The sequence below is a fragment of the Lepidochelys olivacea genome (genome assembly GCF_965140295.1).
Source record: "Lepidochelys olivacea isolate rLepOli2 genome assembly, chromosome: 7".
Taxonomy (NCBI): Eukaryota; Metazoa; Chordata; order Testudines; family Cheloniidae; genus Lepidochelys; species Lepidochelys olivacea.
The window spans coordinates 27407870-27431561 of record NC_140417.1 but is presented as its reverse complement, the minus strand read 5'-3'; the positions used below and the strand labels follow the sequence as shown (position 1 = coordinate 27431561).

Here is a 23692-nt window from a genome sequence, read left to right as displayed (position 1 = left end):
CTGTAGGGAATCCCTGGATTCAGCAGTATACAATGAGCAGCTAAAAATAATCTGTAAGGCGTTTGAAAATCATCCCTTCTGAACTGCAGTGGTTGTGAAAGATAATTTGTGGTTCTCACAGAATACTCAGCAAATTGTGTCTTTCATCTGAATTTTATTTTTACAGATAAACATTACATTTTTCATATTGCAAAATTGTAAGTTTGCATTTGTTAATTTAAATGATTGGCTCTATATTTTCCTCTGTTGACATTTAAACTGTTGGTAAACATTATCATCTTAAATGGCTGTTTGTGGCAACCGTGGGCTGAATTTATAAATGTATACAATTTTATCAAAGCATAATGTGATGTTTCTGCATTTTTTTTAACATACAGCATGTTAGAATGTATATGACACATTTAGTATGGATTGGCCTACTCCAGTCATACAAAGGAATGCACTAATGGAAGTAAGAAGTATCTTGCTTTATGGCAGAATTTCACATGGACTTAAGGCCTTAAGTGCACATGAAAATGGCAAAAGCAGCTTAAAGGTGACCTAAAAAATATTTAAAAATCATTTTTGTATCTTTTTTTGCTTCTTTAGGAAGACGGTCTAAAAGGTTTTGGTAGGTTGGGTTGTTTTTTTTTAAGGGGTGAGCAGAGGGTATTTGTACTTAAAGGGCCATAGCTGAGTCCCAGGTTACTGGGAGCAGTGTCAGTGAAATCCTGGCTCCACTGAAGTCAATTGGAGCTTTAGCATTTTTCACATTTGCATCTGCAGTCTAATTGCATGGGTGCCCTGGACCCTAAATTTAGCTTGTGTGTATGTGTCTCCCAGCTCCCTTGTAATTCCCACCAGTAAAGGGCCTTTGCCTTTGGTTTGGCACTGAGGATCTTCATTTAGTGCACAGATGGTAAAATTCCATCCAATACCCTTGCATCACTACACTAGTTAAAATAAAATTCCTTTTTTTTTTTTTGTTACAAAATGCTAATTCTGAAACTAAAATCCAGGCTAGAAAATTTAGACATATATATTATAATAATCTAATACTAGATTTAAATGGTGCAGTGAACTCCCTAGCCAAATATTTTATCTGAAAAATGTTTCTGCAGTTTAAGAATATTCTTTCCCTTCTGGTTCTCTGGTGTTGAGGATTTTGTGACTGCAACTTCCTCTTATAGCAAACTTTCTGCTTATGGATTCCTCTGCTAGGATACATCCTACGGGGAATCTAGCCAGACATAAGAGAGAGAATAACAGTATACAAACACATAATTGTATTGGTTTCAGTACCAAATCCATTATTTTATTCCTGTTATGAGAGTTGCCAAATGGAAGTTTTATGAATTAAGACCATCAGAAGTGTCTGTGGTGGTTGTGTATTAGTCCTTTGTTGAGGAAGAAAGTGTAGCTTCTATGTCTATATTTTATTTTTGCTTCTGTCCATGCCATTTCTCAAATCCTTTTATCAGAATGCCATGATGCAGTCATGTTAACCATTTCTCCTTCACTTCCATCTTGCCAGCTCCTCTTTACTGTTCCCCAAGTAAGAGAAAGATGTTTCTATCTTTGGACAAGGCCTAGAACTGAACTGCTATAGCTAATTATGGATTTTCCATGTCATAAACTACATCATGGGTGCAATATTAAAATGGTTTATCTAGTAGAGCCGGTCGAATAGTAGAAAATGTGTTTGCAAATTATTTATTTTTAAAAAATTGTTGGGTCAGTTACTTGCAGTGAATAATTTGGACAGTTCTACTATTAGATAGTATGACCTGTATTTAGAGGTAACTGTTCTGCCATGTATTCCTTAGGTACATATTAGGCAAGCTTTACCAAGCCACTTAAAATTGCTTTGCATTTTCCATTCCATTGTGATGGCTAGTGACTGTCTGTTTGTAATTGCCATGAATTATACTAATGTTACACAGTGGACTAGTTAATGTAGAACAGAATATTTGAAAGTGTTTACATGAAGATTTAATTAATCTCAAACTCACATCCTCATGTAATACTTCAGAATGTATGCATGCACAAAACATAAATAATATATTTATTTCACCTCTCAACATAAATTGCTTCCCAGGAATGAATGCTTATTTTACAGAAACTTTTTTAATGTGAAAAAGCAAAATACAGGAGTAACAAGTAAATCAGTCATACCTGACACTAAGCTTCTGATTGAAACGAGGAGTCTTACTTGGGTGAAACCAAAGACCAAAAGTAACTTAAGCCAAGGAACTACCAAATGGCTCTTTTTCCTCGGGACTCCCCTGCTCTGTTACTGGGGCCAAGTGTTCTCTGTGGTATTTAGCAGTAATTGCAGCATAGGCACAACCATACACAGCAGCTGCCAACATCATTAGACACACAATTCCACAGACAACTCCAGTTATTACTACAGTGGCAATTGCATGACGCAAACTAACTGGCCTTGGCTTTGGTTTAGGTTCACAGTCTGAACGGCTACTTTCTCCATTTTCATTGTGCTGAGTGTGCTTCAGAGAACTTCTGTGCTCAAAGTTGTGGTGATGAATATTAGCCAGATGAATATTAGCGACTGTGGGAGGGCATGCCCCGTACATCTCATAAGGAATTTTGAGGAGGTCCTTTCCCTTCCGATTTTCTGGTGTTGAGCATATAATGCCATCACTTATTCCTCCTGAAAAGAACATATTAAAGTCTTGAGCTCTTTGGCGTTCTGAATTTTCTGTATGTAAAAACAAAACGAAGCCCAATGGAATTTATAAACTGCTTCATTTTTCTACTTTTAAACAATTTACAACCATATATTATTTTGTGTATGTTTCCAATTAGTTAAACACTAGGATTATAACACTTTTATATACTCAAATAAGCAATTACTTGTAACCAATAATTCATTAGGAGTACATTTACCTGTACTTTATCAATGTTTATAGTAAAAACAAAACAACCCCTCCATCCCCGCACCACCACCAGACACACACACCCAGTAGTATAAAAATAGGCAGGTATAAAGCCATAAGTGAAACCAAAGAGCTATTATTACCAAGCACATTCTTACCACTACTTTTTTTAATAAACATAGATGGAAACAATATGTCTTTTGTAAACATTTCCTATTAGCATTCACAGCAATGGTCCTTGAAGTAGTGATAATTCTGACACTATGTGCTAACATTTGCCATGCTGCAAATTGTTAAAATAAAATATCCTAAATGCCCTGATTTTTTCTACATAGTTTATAAAAGCATGATACCATTCACATTACATGCCAAAACCAGTATTCTCCATACAAAAGTTAGAAAAGTAAAGCAGTTGAATTTTCTAATTTCAAAGTTGTCCATACAGTATATCCTATGTATTTTATTAGACTCATAGATTTTAAGACCAGAAGGGACTATTATGATCATCTAGTCTGACCTGCACATTGCAGGCCATAGAACCTCACCCACCCACTCCGGTAATAGACCCATAACTTCTGGCTGAGTTACTGAAGTCCTCAAATCATGACTTAAAGACTTCAAGTTACAGAGAATCCACCATCTACACTAGTGTAAACCTGAAAGTGACTCGTGCCCCATGCAGCCTTTAGGGCTGGTACCTGTTCTCCGCTGAATGGGTGAACTTGGTGTGGGGGGAATGGAGTAGGGAGCCTTTTCACCCTTGCTCAAGCAGCGGGGCAGGATCAGTCCTTAGTGCATTAGAGCACATATGTATCAGAAGTCAGCTCCCTTACCATCCCACATATCATGGCCCTATAGCTACTGGGTAGGGCTACAACCATTGTATATTTTCAAGTTTGCATTATTCAAAAGTAACTGAATCAAGTCACTTCAAAATTCCTCTCCCTCTGTGGCCAGGCATGGAAATTTTAATCTTAAAAAGAATTTGTTTTAGAAGCTGGTGAGTTAAGATTGGCCCATACCAAATTTCTAAGACCACCTTCCCGACAAATATTGGTGATGTTCCAAGATGAATCAGAGCCTAGCAGCTGAAGCCTTGATCTGTAACAGGTCAAACCAAAAGCCTGGATCCAAAGACTTCCAAACATGGACATTTTCAGTGTGGATATGGCTGAAGTTCCAAATTTGGCAGCTCTGATCCTTCCATGGTTATGAGTGACTGAAAAGGGTGTTGGAATGGAAAACTACAATTCTACCATCACTTAAGCATTCTCTTTAATTATTTAAGTATATGAAACAAGAATCAATTGCTTGAGTTGCATTCAGTTCAAGAAATCTTTTATTCTTCGTCAAGTGATGGTCCCAATCAGTGTTCCACTGAGGGTTATGCGCAAATGCCTGGAACCAGAGCTTTTCAAAGTAGTTATGTCCATCGGTCCATGCATGCACCCTTGCACTGCCTTATGGTTTCGCCCAAGGTGATAAAAGGTGGGGTAGACATCTGCAGTTCCTTCTCACCGCCACATGGTCTGTGTCAGAGCTTCTGCTGTCTTCTTGTCCTTAGTAATGCATTTTCCAAAACTTTTTAAGAAAAACTTTTTTTATTTTCATATTTAGTCAGGATTCTTCAGGTTTTTGTAGTGGTTTTATTGTTTTTAGAAGTTTTGTAGGTTTAAGGGCTGGAGATCTCACTTCGGCGGTTACCTGGCAAACAATCTCCAACTCCCTCTACCCCCTACAGCACCCAGGTCTTGGTACTGTATATAGTCAAGATTTTTGCTGTTTCTGGAGCAATTTTCTTGTTTCTAAAAGTTTGGTACGATTAAGGACTTGGGACTGTGCTTCTGCGGTTCTCTGCCGAACAATTCCCCCCGGTACTGGATTATGCCAAAAAGTCCATGATTCAAAGTCTGCCCTTTCTGCCCATGCTTGTTTTCCCTCAGCAATGAGTACCAACACTGCCTGTACTATTTGGGGGAAGCCCTCACCGTGTCCAGATGCGGTATCTGCCTCTCCTTCCCTGCTTGTTCATGGGAAGGCAGAGTCTTTTGTCCTAAAAAGCACCTCATGCAAGTTACCATGGGGCTGCAGTCAGATCCTGGTCAGGGAACCCCCCCCCCTTCCCCCCGTACATTGGCCTGAACAGTCCAAGAGAGTGTCTCCTACCATGGATCCTCAGTCCGGCTCCACTGGTACCAGTGCTATGGACCCTGCGTCAAGGCCTAGTCGTGAGTCATGGGAGCATGCACATAAGCATGACAGTAAGTCTTTCTCCAGTCTAAGAAAGATGCTGTGCTGTCCACAAGTTCCGGCCATGGAGCAGCACCAAATTCCAAGTCCCACAAGAGCAACAAAAAGTTGCTCAACAGACCCTCCAGTTCCAGTTCCAGACCCACATACCACTCCTGCATCGGCATCATTGGTCCAGAGATGGATCCCTTTACTGGCCCCAGTTCTGTCCATAAACCAGGAGCTGTTGACTCAGGGAGACTCAAAAATCCTCCTGGACCTCATCAGCTGTCCTCCCCTGGAAAGGATGAGGTTTCCATGAGTTCCAGAACTCTTGCCGACTAAGAGAGCCCCATCCACTGTCTCGAATCTGCCACCTTCTGGCTGAATTCCTCCAACACACCCCATTTTGTTGGCACCACCATTTGCACAGGACTCTGGTTCCTCTGAGCTTGAGGATCCAGATGCTACGCATGGTCTGCTGCCCGTTCTGAAGACATACCTATCAGAAGGTCCCAGTGGCACCATGGCAATACCCTACCTTAGCTCAGCCCAGGAGCCACTGGTACTTGACTCCTTGGGCACCATTGCTTCAACAGCAGGATCAACCAGGTAGGCCATATTGGAGCTCATGGCCCCAGTTCTACCATCTATGAGCCTCCACAGAAATGCCCGAAGGCCCACAGATCTCATCCACCTGTTTTGATGATGAAGTCATCTGCACAACATGCCCAATCTTTGCTAAGCGATATTTCTGAGTGCAACTAGAGAGCCATCAACCACTTTGCACCCCAATGGTTTTACCAGCCACCCCTTTTGGGGGCCATCTCAAACTCTTTCTGACAGCATGGAGAGTAATAACAACAGACAAAATGGGTCCTGGGTGTCATTCGACATGGCTATACCATTGAGTTTGTGACGCTGCCTCTTCCACATCCCCTGTGCTAATCCCATGCCAGGCATCACTCTCACGACAGTATTCTTACCCTAGAGGTGGACTCCCCCTGCAGAGAGGTGCAATGGAGCCAGTCCCCACAGCCTTTCAAGTATTCAAACTGTTTTCTGGTACACAAGAAGGGGGATGAGACCAATCTTGGATCTCAGATGCCTCAACTGTTCCTTTCGCTAGCCAAAGTTCTATGTGGTCACTGAAGCAACTACATCTTCCCTCCCCTACCACTCTTGTCATGTGTCTGTCACAAACTCTAGTGGGAAAGGGTGATGGTCATCCCGATTGCTCCGTTCTGGCCTTGCCAGTTCTGATTTCCTCTTCTTCTCCACCCTCTCCCACTCCCGACGTTTCCGGGACTGCTCACAGAACATAGCTGCAGACTCTGGCACCCCAATCCGTGGACGCTTCACTTGACAGCTTGGTTTTTGGGTGGATGCCTCCGCTAGCACAGGAGTGTCTGTTGGCAGTATGCAGAGTAGGCAGTCCTCTCCAGTAGCAGAAAGAACTCCACAAGACAATCCTACCAAGCAAAATGGGTGTGTTTCACTTCTTGAGCCCAACAGACAGGTCTTTCCCCTGAGGCCCTGGGCGTCCCAATGCTCTTAGATCAGTGGTTCTCAAACTTATTCTGTTTCCCTTCCCCTTGTGTTTGTAGTCATTTACTGCCTCCACCCCCTCCAAGTACCTATACTCTTCAGGTCTCTCTGGCCTTTCAGCATTAGCTATCAACCTCAGAGAGCCAGCAGGCATTTCCCTCTGCTTCTCTCAGCCTTCAGCTGTCTCCAGTCATGGCTGTTGGGCCTGGGGAAGCTTGTAGGTGACCTCCTGACTACCTTTGTACCTTCTGTTTTCACCTGCATTGATCTGGCTTCACTGCTCAATGAGGGAACTCTCACTGCTCCACCTTCAGGGGCATCCCCTCCTCTGAGTGCTCTTTATTCTCAGGTTTCAGAGTAGCGGCCATGTTAGTCTGTATCCGCAAAAAGAAAAGGAATACTTGTGGCACCTTGGAGACTAACAAATTTATTTGAGCATAAGCTTTCGTGAGCTACAGCTCACTTCATCGGATGCATGCAGTGGAAAATACAGTGGGGAGATTTATATATGCAGAGAACATGAAACAATACATACACACTGTAACAAGAGTGATCAGGTAAGATGAGCTATTACCAGCAGGAGGGGAGGGGGAACCTTTTGCAGTGATAATCAAGGTGGGCCATTTCCAGCAGTTGACAAGAACATGTGAGGAACAGTGGGCGAGGGGGGAGGAAATAAACATGGGGAAGTAGTTTTACTTTGTGTAATAACACATCCACTCCCAGTCTTTATTCAAGCCTAAATTAATTGTATCCAGTTTGCAAATTAATTCCAATTTAGCAGTCTCTCCTTGGAGTCTGTATTATTCTCAGGACTCTTTCTTCCTTTCTAAATGCTATCAGTGTTCTGAACTCTCATTTATAACTCCCTGGGGCCAGCCACGCCCAACTCATTACATCAAGCTAGGATGAACTTGACTGGAATGCAAGAGCTGAGCCCAGTTTCATTTAAGGGACCAGCTACCCTGTTACAGGAACATAACTTATTTTGGTTAGTATAAGTCACAGAAGAATAATACTGGAGAAATATTAGAGTACAGAATATCTAGACTTCTTCCAACACTGGTCGTTAAAATGCGTTTGTGTGTTGCATTTCACTTGATTTTTTAAAATTTTGGCAAATTTTTGTAAAGCAAAGGTGAGACAAGAAAAAAAATCACTGAATTGCCAAACAATGGCTGTGTTTCTGAGATAAACTAAAGAAGCTGTGCTGCTGGCATAGTAATTAAGATAATCTGATATGCTTATCTTGGATCATTACCTTCTGTTGCATACGGAATTCAGAACCCCTGCTAAAATTTGTTCTAGGGAATAGGTCCAGCAAAATGTAACAAAAGCCTGGAGGCTGAAAGAAATAACTTAATAGTTTAACAGTCCAGAAAGTCGTATGACTTTAACCCTGGGAGAGAAAGCCCTCAGGAGACTAATTTTTATCAGTTAAATTACAGACCCACTCTATCAACTTAGCCTGTTGAATATTTTGATAAATTGCACATATCACTGGCTTAAAAGCTTGTTTAATTTTATTTATTATTTTCTATAACTAATCCCACCTGTTACCTAGCCAAGTATTAGGCATCTTGTACTGATGGAACTTAATTAAATGTACTTTAGATGCTTTAACACAGATCCAATGGACCAGATCCTTGTCTGTGCCAATGCTGCTTCTAGAACAGATGGCTCTGGAGGTGCTATTACACCATCATTCCGGCTCCCCACTCCTAGAACGCCTGAGAGCTGTGCCTCCAGCACAGTTTAGAACAGCCTCAAGTCCACTCTAAGTTGTGCCCAGCTGCAATGGCTTAACTTGTGCTGGAGATTCCCCTTATGCTAACCATTTCCTTCAGGTACACAATAAATGCTGCTTTCCGTCTGCGCTGGGTATGCTAAGGAACTGGCCCTATGATTTGGCCACAGCATAAAAAGAGAGCTACTGTAAAAAGAAATATGTCTCTTCTCATGGTGGTAATTCCTGAAATAAAAATAAAATTTTGAGGGGGGGGGTGTAGTTTAGTGATTACCTGTGGTGTACTCAGTGTGTGACTGGATGGTAGTGAGAATTTCCCGGTGAAACATTTGGAGACTTGATTGTTTGTTACCAATTCACTAACTGGACATATAAATTGTCCAATTATATACATTTCATTTTAACAAGGAAGTGTGCATATGAACTTTAAACAGTTCTAGTAACCAAAGTGTGAGGTTTTCAAGGTTATTTTTGCAAGGTTTAAAGTTATTCTTGCACAAAGTCATTTAAAAGTAATTAATTAGAAGGAGAAATAAGGAGTGAAAATTAGTTGGTTAGTTCCACAGAAACTCTTCTGTTTGTTGAATGATTAAAGCAACTCTATTTAGGCACAACAAAGGACAATCTGTCATGGGTTATGACATGTCAGATTTCCTTTCAATCTCATCTCTTCAGCCTTCCTTCTGTGCACAAACCAAATCTCATCTTCAAAATTCCTGCCCATATAACTATGAGTGAAGGCTATCAATGGACACTGAATAGCAATTGTGTTACAGAGGGCAAACAGAAGACATAGCGCATCTTCACATGAGCTGTTGCCTTGTACCATGCCAATATGTTGATCTACGTACAGATAGGAAACCAAGGAAGTATTTGTATCACATTCATGCATCAATGTTTATTTTAGAGGAAATAGGATTGGCTTGTTCTTTTGACTTCTCAAAGTCTGACTAGCTCCCACAGCAATCAGAGCCAGGTCTTCCTTTAATTTTAATACCTTTCACTTCCTACACTGCATATAAAAGAGATATACTTAAAAAAACCAAACATTTTAGGATTATAAATGATTTTTTTCCCTTTTATCTAATCATCTTGGATTCTAAAGCTGCTCAGAACAAAGCATTGCAATGCCATTCAAAAGCAGAGCGAGACAACTTCTGACTTACAAAAAACAGAGTTAAGTCTTATTCTCTTTTTATGTAGAATAACTAAGGGATTTATAAATGGAAGATATTAAATGCAGGTAGAGATATGGCCAAACAACTTTGTGCTGCTTTTAAACTACATACAAACTTAATTTTTCCTTTACCGTGGCATTGTGTATTTCTGTATTATCATTTTAATCCAGTGGTTAGGGCACTCCGCTGGAAGGGGGCAGACCCAAGTTCAAGTCCTTACTAGAATGAATAATTATTTATACAAGCAGCTTCACCAGGAGATACTGAGAGAGACCTCCCCCAGAGTAGTCAATAGCCTGGTAGGCACTAATCTCTGGGGGTTCAAATCCCTGCTCCAAAGTGGGGATTCCCATATCCCAGGTGAATATCCTAAGTACCGGGCTAAAAGTTATAAGATATATACCACACCACAACCATTACCTCTACTTCCTCTTTTTTTTTTTTAATTGAGCCTATTTTAAAAGTCTGGAAACAAAATGCTTTGCGTCAAACTACATGTTTCCTTTGCCAATATTTATTTAAATTCTGGATTCAATTTAACCCAAATTGAGTTTATGTTCTTGAACTTCCAGCAGTCTGAAAACTCAGGTATTTGCCAAACTCTAGTCCAGAGCAGAGAGAAAGTTAAGTATGTGCTTAAGTGCTTTCTGGTATCAAGGCCATGGTAGCTCGGATAGATCAAGTATATGTTAGACCATTTTCTTTACATTTTATCTAATAGAGAAAATTACTTACCTCTGTATAAAAAACTCTCTAGCCACAGTTTAAGGCCAATGACATGACAAGTGCATTGCCATGGATTATTCTTGAAAAGAACAACTTTCAGGTTTGGGAGGGATTCCAGCAGAATTCTGTCCAGTCTTTGAACCTTGTTATACTTAACAGACAATAAAGTTATATTCTCTGTATTATTTCCTAGAGTTTCAGGCAAATGTAATATACTGTTGGATGACAAATCCAGTTCTTTTAATTGAGGGAGGGAATTGAAAGTCTTGTTTTCTAGGTAATGAATCAAGTTCTTGGTTAGGTTTAGAACCTGTAGATATCGTAATCCTTGGAAAGCACCCGATGACAAATTTGAAACAGAATTATTAGACAAGTCTAAAATTTTGAGCAAAGGGGTCTCATTGAATGCATTTTGATTGATTTTCCAAATATGGTTATTCTGCAACTGTAATATTAGAGTTTCAGGAGGTATGTGGGAGGGAATTTCAACAAGTCCTTGATTCCTGCAGTCCACTGTCTTTGACGTTTGATGACATAGGCACTTTTCGGGGCATCCACATACCATATGCATTAGTACAATGATACTTGAAACCAAAAGCAGTTCACCTGTACAAGAAGTAAAAGAAGTGATAATGTGGTGAAACTAATTTATAATCGGTGTGTTTTGGTAATACAAACATTGGTAGCATAGACAAAAGATGTACTTTTTGGTAATGGACAATAATGTACATTTGTTTCACAGTTTGGTACATCAGAATAGTATAAATCAGCCCTAGATAAAATTTTGGAAACCTCATATAATGTAGACTAAAGATAATTTTTCTCTAGTTTCAAACTGAGCTACTTTTCATGGCTTTATCTTAAATGCAAATAACTTTTAGCAAGCTTAGCCATCACCCCCTTGCCATAAAAATATGATGAATTTCTAGCTGCTACATACCCATAGGAATGAAACACTCTCATAGAGTTCCCAAGGATATTAAATTGTAATGTTTATCTTTCTATAGTGATAGTGGTTCCGAGCCAGTGATTCTGAATCACTGTATGTTAAAATTGCAAGCACAGTCCCTGTTTAGTTACTTTTTTGATTGAATGTTGCACCTTAAAGAATTAAGCTTGTGTTCCTTTAGAGAAAACAATAATCTTCAAAGACTTCACTACAGAGGATTCAACAAAAGTTTCCAGTGAGCCAGATTTTTTTAGTCTGTTCTTTAAAATATCCACCCATGTTTATGCTTATTAATTGAAATTCCTTTATCTGAATGCCAGCTGTATTTTCCAAAGATTTGAACATCTATCCACTAAGCAAACATTTGTGAAGTACAGTTGTTAAAATGATAAATGAGGTGACAGGAGTACTCAATGATATTTAATATTTAAAATTATCTACTCCCATGGCTCCTGACGGTGATCCAGTTGGCTTTGACTGAAATAATAATACCTTGTACCTGTCATATGTGGTTAACGCTATTCCTTTAAAAACATCATGCTGCCTAAAGTTATGTTAATATGCATACAATGGAATAATAAAGATATATTAGGGAGTCTTGGCTGCTGATCCCATATGAATTATTTTGGCTCCGGAGAATCAGAGCAATAGGTGGATAAATCCTTTTTAACATTGTCTTTGTGATGCATCGAATCATTAATAGTATCTGTTATTTCAAAGTAGAAAAGCTTCTCATCAATTATTATTTAAAAGTCTTGGAAAATAAAGGATACAGTGCATATTGACGTGTAGAGCTCAAACATTAATTAGTAACAGGAACACTATCTTAAAAGAACAACAGAATGAGATTTCCGTATTGAACACATTAAATCTGTAAATGAAAGGTTTGGATTTTTGTGACAACAATTTACCTTGCAAACCACTTATTAATTAACACTCTAAATGAAATTGTATTTGAAAATTTTGCTACAGTGCCTGATTCTGTGTTCAAGAAAAAAATATTCTGTAGCATTGTGCCGTTTTACAACTGTTAGCTTCAGAAACAAGAAAAACAACTTAAACAGTAACTTCCACTGTAAAGTTAAAAATAGAAACTGGTTGGCAAAGGAAATATTTCTTTACAGAGCACTTCACTATAGGTCTAAAAAGTAAATTATAGCTCACCTTTCATGGTGGTTCTATTGTTGTCCTGCTTGCAGAAAGCTTAGTCCAAGTTTACTTAGAACAGTAATTTACACTATATTACAACTTGAAGTGTGTGTCAGGACTATGAACTAATCCAGTTTCCTTTATACCTTCATTTTGTCGTTTACAAAGGAGCTTTAACTATTTGTTCTAGTGAGTAACTCCATCAGCTTTGGTTGTTGTTGCATTCATTTCCCCCCCTCTATCACACTTTTTTTTTTTTTTTACAGTCCACCTATTACTCTGAGTTTTTCTCTGCCTTTCTTATTCAGTCAACTAGCCCTGCAAAGAATGTCTGTCAGCTCAAACTGGACAGCTGTAGTATACAAATCATGAGCTGATAGCCTACCCTTTTCTATTATTTAATCTGCTTCAAATCCAAGGTACAAAAATAAGGCTGCCTTTTTAAAATCCAATGTAGTTTCTGAATTCTGTGGGATTATTAGCCATGCTGTGTCAATTCCTCAAGATCAGATGACTCTGAACATGGATTCTAGTTTTCCTGGGTTGTGATTGGAGGCAATGGAGTGTGTAATAATACTAGAAATAGGCTTGCATGTTGATGACATGGTTTTGACAGTGCAGTTGTTTGCTCTTCTGGGGCTTATTCTTCTGACATCCACAGGGATTAACTGTGCTGACAGGATTTTGTTGCATGGGAACACAGAGCTGGTGCCTTCCTTGATAAGAATGGCAAACATATTTGTATGGGATACTAAAAATATTGGTCTGCTTTTTTCGCAAATGCGTTGACACTTTAAGTGACATTTGATTGAAAACTCATATTTCACATGGTAATATATTGACTTTATCTCGCTGTTAACTTCTTTAGAAATAAAATAACACTTCACATTGTAGCATTCACAATAGTAAAAGGGCTAATGGCGTATGACTGCCATAGAATTAAAGCTGCGATAAGGTGTTCAAAGGAATGTGAAATCTGGTATAATGAGCTTCTTTAAGGTCACATGCTCACTTTTATGCATCTGTTAGCTTTGTCATGAAGAGGGCCCTTGAAACTGCACCATCACAAAATGTCAAGCCTCTCCAAATGCTGACCATACAATGTAACATTGTTAGGGCCAAATTCTGCCTTTGGATGCACAAGAACAGCTTGCAGTGAACTCAGCTACTAGTCTTATTTGTAATACTATGAGATGATGCAGAAAGTGTCTCAGCTTAATTTTTGGTTTGTACATTAATTAGCTTGAGCTTTCAGGAGACCGAGAGCCAAATTCTGCCTCTACATTATTTATACAATAATTTATAAACTAATTTCGGAAGTTCTGTCTTCTCTAGTTAATCTTAACATAAAAACAGAAGAATGGCCATACTGGGTCAGACCAAAGGTCCATCCAGCCCAGTATCCTGTCTGCCCTCAGTGACCAATGCCAGGTACCCCAGAGGGAGTGAACCTAACAGGTAACGATCAAGTGGTGTCTCTCCTGCCATCCATCTCCACCCTCTGACAAACAGAGGCTAGGGACACCATTCCTTACCCATCATGGCTAATAGCCATTAATGGACTTAACCTCCATGAATTTATCTAGTTCTCTTTTAAACCTTGTTATAGTCCTAGCCTTCACAACCTCCTCAGGCAAGGAGTTCCACAAGTTGACTGTGTGCTGTGTGAAGAACTTCCTTTTATTTGTTTTAAACCTGCAGCCCATTAATTTCATTTGGTGGGCCCTAGTTCTTGTATTACGGGCACAAGTAAATAACTTTTCCTTATTCACTTTCTCCACACCACTCATGATTTTATATACCTCTATCATATCACCCTTTAGTCTCCTTTTTTCCAAGCTGAATTATAAATATCTTCTACAAATATAAGTAAGATTGCCACCCTGAAGAAAGCAAAGCAATCCACTCCGTACTTCTCCTACACACCCTTTAATACTAAGGTTGTACTCCAGTTGGAGTTAGGGTATTCCACTCTCCCAGCAGGAAAACACTTGATCAAAGAGGTGGGTCTTGCAATATGCTGTGAACGTGGCAAAGTTTGGACTCAGTCTTGACTGTTTCAGAGCCTAGATCTGCAACCCAGACTGTTCACCAGGAAAGCTTTGGCCAAGGCCCCATATAGGTGCATATGGAATTCTTTCACTTGACGTGCCCGGAATGAATGCTGCCCTGAGACAGAGAGAGAGAGCACCCATTGGTCACAGATATGGACAGGTTTCAGCCCAATTTAGGGCTTTGTGGCAGAGGAGCAGGACTTTGAATTGGATAGGATCCTGTAGATTGCAAAGCACTTGTGCAGTATATTCTTGTCAGTGTTTCTTCTTTAGGAGGTGGACCACTATAGGCTATATTAGCTGTAATTTCTACGTAGCCTTCATGGGCATTACACTGGTCTTACCTGGAGTTGACAAAAGCAGGAATTCAAAAGACCGGCTCTTCTTCCAGCAGAAAATGACAACATTTCCTGGTCAGATGTATGCTGAAAAGGCTGATTTGGCCTCTACTGCTATTGGACAAGTCTCTGCTCCTGGGTGTCCTAACAGTTCACACATACATGAACCTGCCAGTGATTCCAGCGGGAGTTGCCTAGGCATATGCAAGGGTAGAATTTTTGGCCCTGAGTTTGGAGAGGAGAGTTGATATTGCAGATTCATTTCCAAAGTGGAGCTTTTATGCTTTACCCAACTCCGCCCCAAATTGTGGCACCTTACAAATGTGGTAACTAAATAGAAATTGTTCAAGGAAGGTGAGGAAAAAATTGGAAAAATTAGAACTATATAATTCTTTGTTACTATCTGGAGGTACTTTGTTGAACTGTATCTGACACCAGTCAAAAGAATCGAAGGAAAGCTGAACAGTGACTGAAAATGTAGAGCAACTGACACTCTGTAAAGTAATCATGATTTTTCATCCACTGAATAGTACAGTTACTGCTGTAGATGACAGACTGTATAGTTCAGGGGTGGCCAACCTGAGCCTGAGAAGGAGACAGAATTTACCAATGTACGTTGCCAAAGAGCCACAGTAATGTGTCAGCAGCCCACCATCAGCTCCCCGACCCCGATCCCAGCACCTCCCACCCACCAGCAGTCCTGCCAATCAGCAGCTCCCCCTCCCTCCCTGAACCTCCCTATCAGCTCTTTTGTGGCCTGCAGGAGGGTCGGGGGGGAAGGGGGAAGGAGCAAGGGCACTGCAGGCTCAGGGGAGGGGGCAGGAAGGGGTGGAGTGGGGGCAGGGCCTGTGGCAGAGCCAGGAGTTGAGCAGTGAGCACCCCCTGGCACACTGGAAAGTTGGCGCCTGTAGCTCCAGCCTTGGAGTCGGTGCCTGTACAAGGATCCTCATATTAACTTCTGAAGAGTCGCATGTGGCTCCAGAGCCACAGATTGGCCACCCCGGTCTAGTTTCTTAAACCCTTGTTGAATGACACATCATGTTGTTTCGAGATGAAAGACAACACAGTGAAAAAGAATCCTATGAATGTGAGTCACATGGCACCACAGTAGCACTTAAATGCTTTGACTTTCCAAATGTGTTGAATTTAAAGGCCAGGGGTAGTGGCCTTCACATTAATACCAAACTATATAAAAGGTTAAAACAAAGGCTTCCAAACCTTAGTGCTATAAGTTATTGCTACCTGCCCCACCCCCTGCAAATGCATGCACAAATGGAAGTAAATATTGTGTTTAACAGTGACTAATTTTAATTAGGATTGACCTAGATGTAAATGGGGCTACTGTAACATTTAGAGATGAGCCACTGTAACACTCAGAAATAACACTTTTAGCAGCCCTGCTAGCAGCAAGTGTTCCACATCTTTGATTTTTATGTTTTGCTGTTTGAAGCCACAGCAGCTGGGAATGCCCTTGCCTTAAGTGTTGCCGCACTGCAGTTCCTGCAACAAAGGCCATTCCTCCATTCTTGACATATCCCGTCCCTTGCATCAATGATGACTGACATTAGGGCCCCCCTAGCAACTCCTGACCTTGTTACAGGATACAGTAACTCTTCATGTTGTTGTTTCCTGCTATGGCTCTGTTTTTTCTCACTTTAAAAATTCTCCACGGATTTTAGTAAAGTTTTCCGTAGGCTGATTAATTCAATGATCTGAGTGTGTGTGTGTGTGTGTGTGTGTAAGAGAGCTTGCTATCCAGGTGTATTTCCTGTGCTCTTGTGTGAACTAACTTTGTGTGAACTAACAGAAGCTGTAAAGAATGCCTTTCAAGTGCCTATCTTAGTCTGAGTAATCCTTTGCAGCTACAATTGTGTTATTTTTAGCACTCAACAAATTGAAAAGATGTTCACAGGGCAAGGTCATTGAAAGTTAAGCACTGTGTGAGGTTCATTTCCAACAATAACACAGGGCTTGTTTTATGTTCTCTGCATCGTGATATAAGAAGTTATTGCTTTTTTTAGTTAAATCTTCATGCCCCATTCAACTTTGGAAACCTATGATTAAATCTGTTAATTCACCTTTCATGTGTGTGTAGGTGTTTTCTTCCCTATATAGAAATCAGTGAAGATATGTATTTGTAAACAGAGTTTTTCCCACCCTATAATACATGTTCTATTCCTGTTTCTTAGTAGTAATGCTTTGGTTATGAGAGAAAAGTCTGATGTGGTGAAAATTACAATACTGAGGCAAGTAGAGATTTGCCAGAAACAGAATAACCATGAAATCTGCTCTACTTCTCGGCACTTGAACATTAAGATTTTCTCTTTTTTGATGTGGTGCAGCAACTATTGTTGTGACCACTTAAGCTAACTTGTGCCTTGCTGTATCAGAATGTAACATGATGTTTCCCATCACAAATGTAAAGACAACCCACTAAACTAACACCCTCTATCCCTGCTGCCCCTTAGTGGGGGCACCCCACTGACCAATGATTAGAAGATAGTTTGTCACAGTTCTAGCCAAAAGCAGTTGATTACTTCATATTCAGAAGAAGGAGTATGGTTCTATTTACAGAAGTTCTATTTACAGAAAAACACCCTGGATTTAAAGAGAATCTAGCAATAGGGAAATAATATGAAGATAAACAAATGTGTCAAATACTTTAAAGCTACAACATTCTGTTTCTAATACATTTTATATCAAGTACAGAAAGGCATCATTACATATGAAATTTGCTCATAAACACAGTGCTTTCTGGTCATTTCACGCTTGTACTTTCCTTCTGTTTTTGACATGGAATCGGCTAAAATAGCAACAGTTGCTTAACCTAGAAATTGTGTGAACATTAGATTTCCATTCTGCTAATGAATGATTTTAAACTAGTTAAACGAATAATCTTGTCTTGGAAATCTCTGATGCAATTCAAAGCAATACAGTCTCTTCTTCAAATTGAGCTTGTGGACAAAACCCATGAATAATACTGAAACAGCCCACCTATCACCTCTTGCAAAATAAGCATAATATTGCGTGAGAAAACATAGTATTGTATCATGGGAGACTGTCCCAGTCTTTCCTGGCTATGGGCCACATTCTGATACAAGAGGGTGAGAGGACACAAGAAGCTCTTTCAGTTTCTGGATCTGATGACAGTCTTGGTGCTCAAGGAGTGCGAGGACTCCACCAAACTTGTTCAGTATTCCTTCTCAAAATTGAACATTGTATACTTAACAATGAATATCCTTCTGCATAGTAAGCCCCCAACTCATCAAGATAAAGTAATTAACAAGAGATGGCAAAATCTTCAGAAAGGAATACAAAGTATTCTGTCCTATTTACGAATAATGGTCAAAGGACTGTTTTGATATATCTGGGGTTGCAAAGGAATACCTTTGTGTCATTCACCTATGAAATAAGCTGGCAGTGGGTTTGCTTCATGATTGGAAGATGACAGCCAAGCCTGGCTGTAAGATGCTGGAAGGATTTTGGGTTAGCGTTTGCTCTCGTGACATAATAATGTGCTGTTAGTTAAGTTTAAGCTCTAGAGTGCATGTTAGGATTTTATTTTATATGTAACCCTTTGTTCCTAGTATTTCTGCTTGCTATCATTTGAATCTCTGTTCTTAAATAAAATTATACTTGCTTTCTCTGTGAACCAATCTAAGTGCTGTGTGTTAAGCGGAGGTGTATTCTACAGTGAAACTGGTAAACTGTGGTGTACTGTTCATTTAGGAACAGAGAATCTGGAATTCTGTGAGTGTCCAGTGGATCAGCGGCTGGGCACTCCAGGGAAATGTTTGGTGGACTTGAGGGTTCGAGTGTCCCTATCGCTAACCTGCAGAGGACAGCAGAGTCCAGCAGGCTGAGAAGGAAGTGCTTGTGCTGCTTGTGGCTGGTAGTGTCAGGGAGCCAACCTGTGGGCAGGGGCGGCAGGTTTGTATAATTTTTGGTGGTGCCCAGAACAGGTCCAAGTTTCTCCCCCCCCACACACACACACACCTGCCTTGTAAGCCAATATACAGTAACTCCTCACTTAAAGTCATCCAGTTAACGTTGTTTTATTGTTCTGTTACTGATCAATTAGAGCAGTGGCTCTCAAACTTTTTTTTCCACGGACCACTTGAAAATTGCTGAGGGTCTTGGTGGACCACTTAATGATCTTTCCAAATGTTGTTTGTAACGTTAGCTAACTATTGTAAAATGTTTTGGATAAAATTGCTATATAAAAAAACCCCTTAATAATAAACAACTTTTTTTGTTCTACACGTAAAAGCACACAACTCATATTTTAATCAGTAGTCGTAACCTTTCTAATATGATGGATGTGCCCTGTCCCCCAGCGCAGCAGCCCCCAAGCTGGGGCTGGGAAGGATGAGGGGCTCTCTCCCTCTCTCCCCAAGCCTGTGCGGCTCCAATAATTAGGTGGATGGCCCTTCATTCTCTCATGTGCGGCCGCCCAAGAGTGCACCTTAGAGGGAACTCTCCGCAGACCACCTGAATGGACCACAGTTTGAGAACCTCTAAATTAGGGAACATGCTTGTTTAAAGTTGCACACTGCTCCCTTTTAGTGTTGTTTGGCAGCCGCCTGCTTTGTCCACAGCTTGCAGAAGGAGCAGCCCGTTGGAGCGCTAGTGGTGGGGGCTTGGAACCAGGGTGGGCCGGCAGCCCCCCTACCAGCTCCCCTAAGTTCCCTGTGCGACGGCTGCCCAGCAGACTATCAATTGCTGGACAGTTCAAGTGTCCCTCCCCCCCACACTACCCTGTGCTGCTCCTGCCCTCTGCCTTGGAGCTGCTCTGGGAGCCTCCTGCTTGCTGTGCAGGGTGGGAGGGGGAAGAGGAGTGCTCATGTCAGGGTGTGCCCCTCCCCCATTCCTGCCCCCACCCATCTCCACAGAGCAGTGAGGGACACAACAGGGCTCAGAATGGAGGGAGCTTGCTGGCAGCAGTTGCTGTCTCAAAGTCTCTCTCTCACACAAAGGGTATGTGTCTCTCTGCCATGCTGTCTCCCCCCCACCCCTTCCATTCCTGCTGCCTTATAGAGTGTGAGGCAGCATTACCAACAATGTGTTAACCCTTGAGGGCTCAGCCGAGTGCTAGTTCATCATTTAGCAGTCGGGCATCCCCTGGGAAATATCCCACCCTCTGACTCCACCACCTCAACCAAGCTTCACAATCATCATCACTGCGTACCAGTATTAAATTGTTTGTTTAAAACTCATACTGTGTATATATATAAAATAGTCTTTTGCCTGGCAAAAAAAAATTCCCTGGAACCTAACCCCCATATTTACATTCATTCTTATGGGGAAATTGGATTTGCTTAACATCGTTTCACTTAAAGTAGCATTTTCCAGGAACATATCATAACAATGTTAAGCAAGGAGTTACTGTATATTTTTTAAAATAATGTAAAAATATGAGGGCTCTGGGGTGGAGCTGGTCATGGGGTTAAGCTGTGGGGGGGCTCAGGCAGAGGGCTGGGGATGAGGGGTGCAGGGGTGTGGGAGGGGCTCAGGGTGGGGCAGAGGGTTGTGGTGCGGGGGTGAGGGCTCTGAGGTGGGGTGGGGCTGGGGATGAGGGGTTTGGGAGGGGCTCGGGGTGGGGCAGAGGGTTGTGGTGCAGGGGGTGATGGCTCTGGCTGGGGGTGAGGGCTCTGGAGTGGGACAGGGCTGGGGATGAGGGGTTTGGGCCCTGGGGCAAGGGCCAGAGAGGAGGATCCCCCCCAGCCCTCTCCCCGCAGGCAGCATCGAGCTGTGGGGAGGGCCCCCCCTGCACCACACTCACCTTGCACCACTGTCACTGCACGTGCTCCTAGGGCCCCTCTCAGGTACAGGAAGCCCCCTCACCTCCTCTGTGGTGGGTGCCGTGAGGGGGGGCTGCCATCACATGTGCTCCTCCTCTCCTGCTGCTGCCCCTCACTGTAGCCTCACTGGGGGTGGGGCTTACCCTTGTCCAGCGTGGGGCAGGAGCGGTTGTGACAGATTTCTGTTACCAGTGTGCCTGAAGCGTCAGGTGATCAGTCTGAGGCCACAGGATCGTTAAGGGTGGAGATGATGTAACACACCACATGTCAAAATTTTAAAGCTTTATTGATAAAATAATAAAATAACAGCAGAGAGTATTGGGAACGCTCCCCATGTCACTCAGGGGAAGAAAGAAAGCGTTAATGCCCCAAGCCCTAACCCACTTTCATGCTCACACATGCACGACCCAGACTGGCCAAGTCTGGGTGTAACGTCAGAAGAAAGGGGAGGAGGGAGGTAGACGGGAGTGCTGTCCTGGGCCCAGGCAGTCCAAGGATCTGTTGTGCTCTCCAAGTTGCTCTGGCTCTCAGGACGTTTTAAGTCCTGGGCTCCCTTGGGGGTGTATCTCTGCTCCTAGTGCTCTTTGTGCCAGTCCAAACCTGCTTTCTGTGGTCTCTTCACCATTCCCAGGGACACAGGTCATCTCGTCGGTGTTTTTACTTTCTGCAGCCCTGGACTGTGTTTTTGATCAGGCTGACTTTGCTGTCTTGCATGTCTGGGCAGTTGGATTTTTCTTTCTCACTTTTGCCCAGGAAAGCCTGAAGCCCCCGTCTTTCTCTGCTGTCAGCCAAGTTTCGGCTGTGAGCAGTGTCCTTGGGCTGCTGGGGCCAGTGTCTTATCTTCCGACTGAGCTAGCTGAAATTCCCGTTAGTTGTTCTCTGCTCTCTTCTTCTTCTCCCCCTTCTCGGCCTCTTGTACCCTGTAAAGGAAACTTCCACTCTCCACTCACACATCTTTGACCCTCCCTAAAATGCTTCGTGATGCTTGCAACAGTGTTAGCCATACAGTGCTGATCTGCCTTCCCTGAAGACTCCCTGAGGGAGGGGGGGCCATTGAGGTGTGACACGGTGACTGCAGGTGGGGGGGGGGCTGTGCTGGTGGAGGGTCCCACTGGAAAATGAAAGGGTCTGAGGGGGAAGGCTGGATGGGGGGCAGCAATGGTTGGGGGGGCACTAGGACCCTGAAGCAGCAGTTGATGCAGGGAGGCAGCATGGAGCTGCAGAGGAGAGTCAGGGATGCTCTGCTCCAGACCCCGGGGAGGCGGGCGGGGGCAGCAAGTGGGGGTCGAGGGACACTCGGGGGAGGTGCGTGGGGATGGCAGGCGGGGTTGGAGGAGAGACCCGGCCCCAAACATTGGTGGAGCTGGGCCCCCGGGCCCTGAATGTTGCTGGAGCCCATATAACTCGCACACACAACTCGCCACCCCTGCCTGTGAGGGGCACAGACAAGACTTCCTCATGCTAAGAGCAGCTGGTAGTGAGATTCCCCATGACCATGGGTTCCCCTGAGAAGCATCACAACTCTGCATGAGGCACAGTTTACTCAGAAACTGCTAACCAGGTGTATTTACCAAACTCCTTTATGTGTCTCTGCCCAGGCTGGCTACAGAGGTGGAAGCTCCTGATTGACTGGGCTGGGAGATGACTAGAGTGATACCAGCTAGGGATTGAGAATGTCAAACTTTGCCAGTGCCCCTGCTTGGTTACTGCATAGCTTAAGGGAGATGATGTAAAATGCTGTTTAAGAGACTACTCTTACCTCCTCTTGGTGGCAGTTCCAATTTGTTCAGCTTTAACCCTTCAACGGAGTAAAGCAAAAGCTTTTCAGTCAGATGCTGGAGAGCAAATCTGGGGATGGAAGTTATGGTCTTTCCACTTGGAAAACTGATTTTGGGGGCAGGAGCAGCATTTTGGTCTTGCCTTTTGGCTTATTTTGCCTTCCTTTGGTTCTTGTTCAAATAAGATTTGGAAATGTATATGACTAATGAGAGCATCCATAGGTACAATACATTGGATAGAATAAAAAATGTTTAGAAGGGATCTAAATCCTCCCACTTTGGGCCATTAACTAACCACTAATGACATGAATTCCGCTATGAGCAATGTATTCCATAATTACTGTTTTTGCAGGGTTTTTTTCACCTTCCACTGATGCATCTAGGAATAGCCAGTGTCTGAGATAGGAACAGATATTTGCCTGTTGGGTCAGTTATTTGTCCTGGAAGGTTTCAGTTTTCTTTTTCAGCTAGATGAGGTGAGGCTATGAATCCAGTAGGAGACTCAGTTTATGTATTGTTTGTATGTGACAACTTTGGCTGAGAGCCTTTTGTGAGGTTGGTTTGTGATAGCCCCTTTCCCCAAAATTCCAGCAGGGGTTTGGAATAAGCAGGGTCTGAGTCATGTAGGTGCGGAGCGGGCTCACGGGCTTTCTGGTCTGGCTCAGTTGCAAGCACTCCCTCTACAGTGAGCCCAGTCTTTTTGATCGAAGGTTTGGTTTAGGGGATGCAAGGCCTTTGGAGTCAAGAATGACCGCAGGGAATAGCGATGCTGGGTTACCTTACACTTAATTACAAGTTAGATAAAGTTGCAGCCAGAGGCCTTTAAATCAAATTTCATGTGTCTGCATACTTATTGGTGCCGTCACAAGTAGCAGCAGTAAAATAGGCTTCAATTTTCAATCAATTCCCAACTTATAATAATAAGCTGTTGTGCGTGCTGTACATCTTTGCAGATATAGATAAAATGTATGTCAGATAAGTATGATTAAAGTTAATTAGTGAGTTCATGTTGCTGCTACAGTAAATAGAAACAGATGTTACTTGACATAAAAGTAATAGAAACAAAAGGATAAAGAAAATGGGAATTGGAAAAGCATGTCTGAGATAAAGGATAGGATTTACATGTTGTTTTATTTAGATATTTTAGACCATTTTTTCCCAGCTTGAAAAGTATAAATTGGGATCAATTTCATTATCATTCTTGATTTACTCCTATTACACCAAAGAACAAGTTCTTTTGTCAGCTTTTTCTTGGTGCATTTTGGTTGTTTTTTGTAGCACTGTTTAATTAGAAATTTCATTTTTCAGTCACAGGT

At 42.1% G+C, this 23692-nt stretch overlaps 2 protein-coding genes across 6 annotated transcripts in view; one reads left to right on the top strand and one right to left on the bottom strand.

Annotated features, from left to right (window-relative positions):
• CACNA2D3 (calcium voltage-gated channel auxiliary subunit alpha2delta 3) overlaps window positions 1–23692 on the top strand; it is a 728899-nt gene that overhangs the window by 608890 nt on the left and 96317 nt on the right. The window lies entirely within an intron of this gene.
• LRTM1 (leucine rich repeats and transmembrane domains 1) lies at window positions 2063–12833 on the bottom strand. 2 transcript variants are annotated; one of them, XM_084634448.1, is made up of 3 exons: window positions 12421–12833; window positions 10317–10913; window positions 2063–2701 (listed from the first exon to the last, which is right to left on the bottom strand). In XM_084634448.1, the coding sequence occupies exons 1-3, from the start codon at window positions 12425–12427 to the stop codon at window positions 2220–2222; spliced, it is 1086 nt and encodes a 361-aa protein (XP_084490574.1). In that variant the 5' UTR covers window positions 12428–12833; the 3' UTR covers window positions 2063–2219. The 2 variants fall into 2 exon arrangements, with proteins under 2 accessions (XP_084490574.1, XP_084490575.1); XM_084634449.1 differs by having other exon boundaries at window positions 2063–2653.

What these genes read in the sequence shown, in the direction of transcription:
- LRTM1 (XM_084634448.1), bottom strand. An exon ending in AGAGAGTTTTTTATACAGAG is followed by an intron (nt 2,702 to 10,316) that starts GTAAGTAATTTT and finishes TTTTACATACAG; the next exon opens with AAAATTCAGAACGCCAAAGA.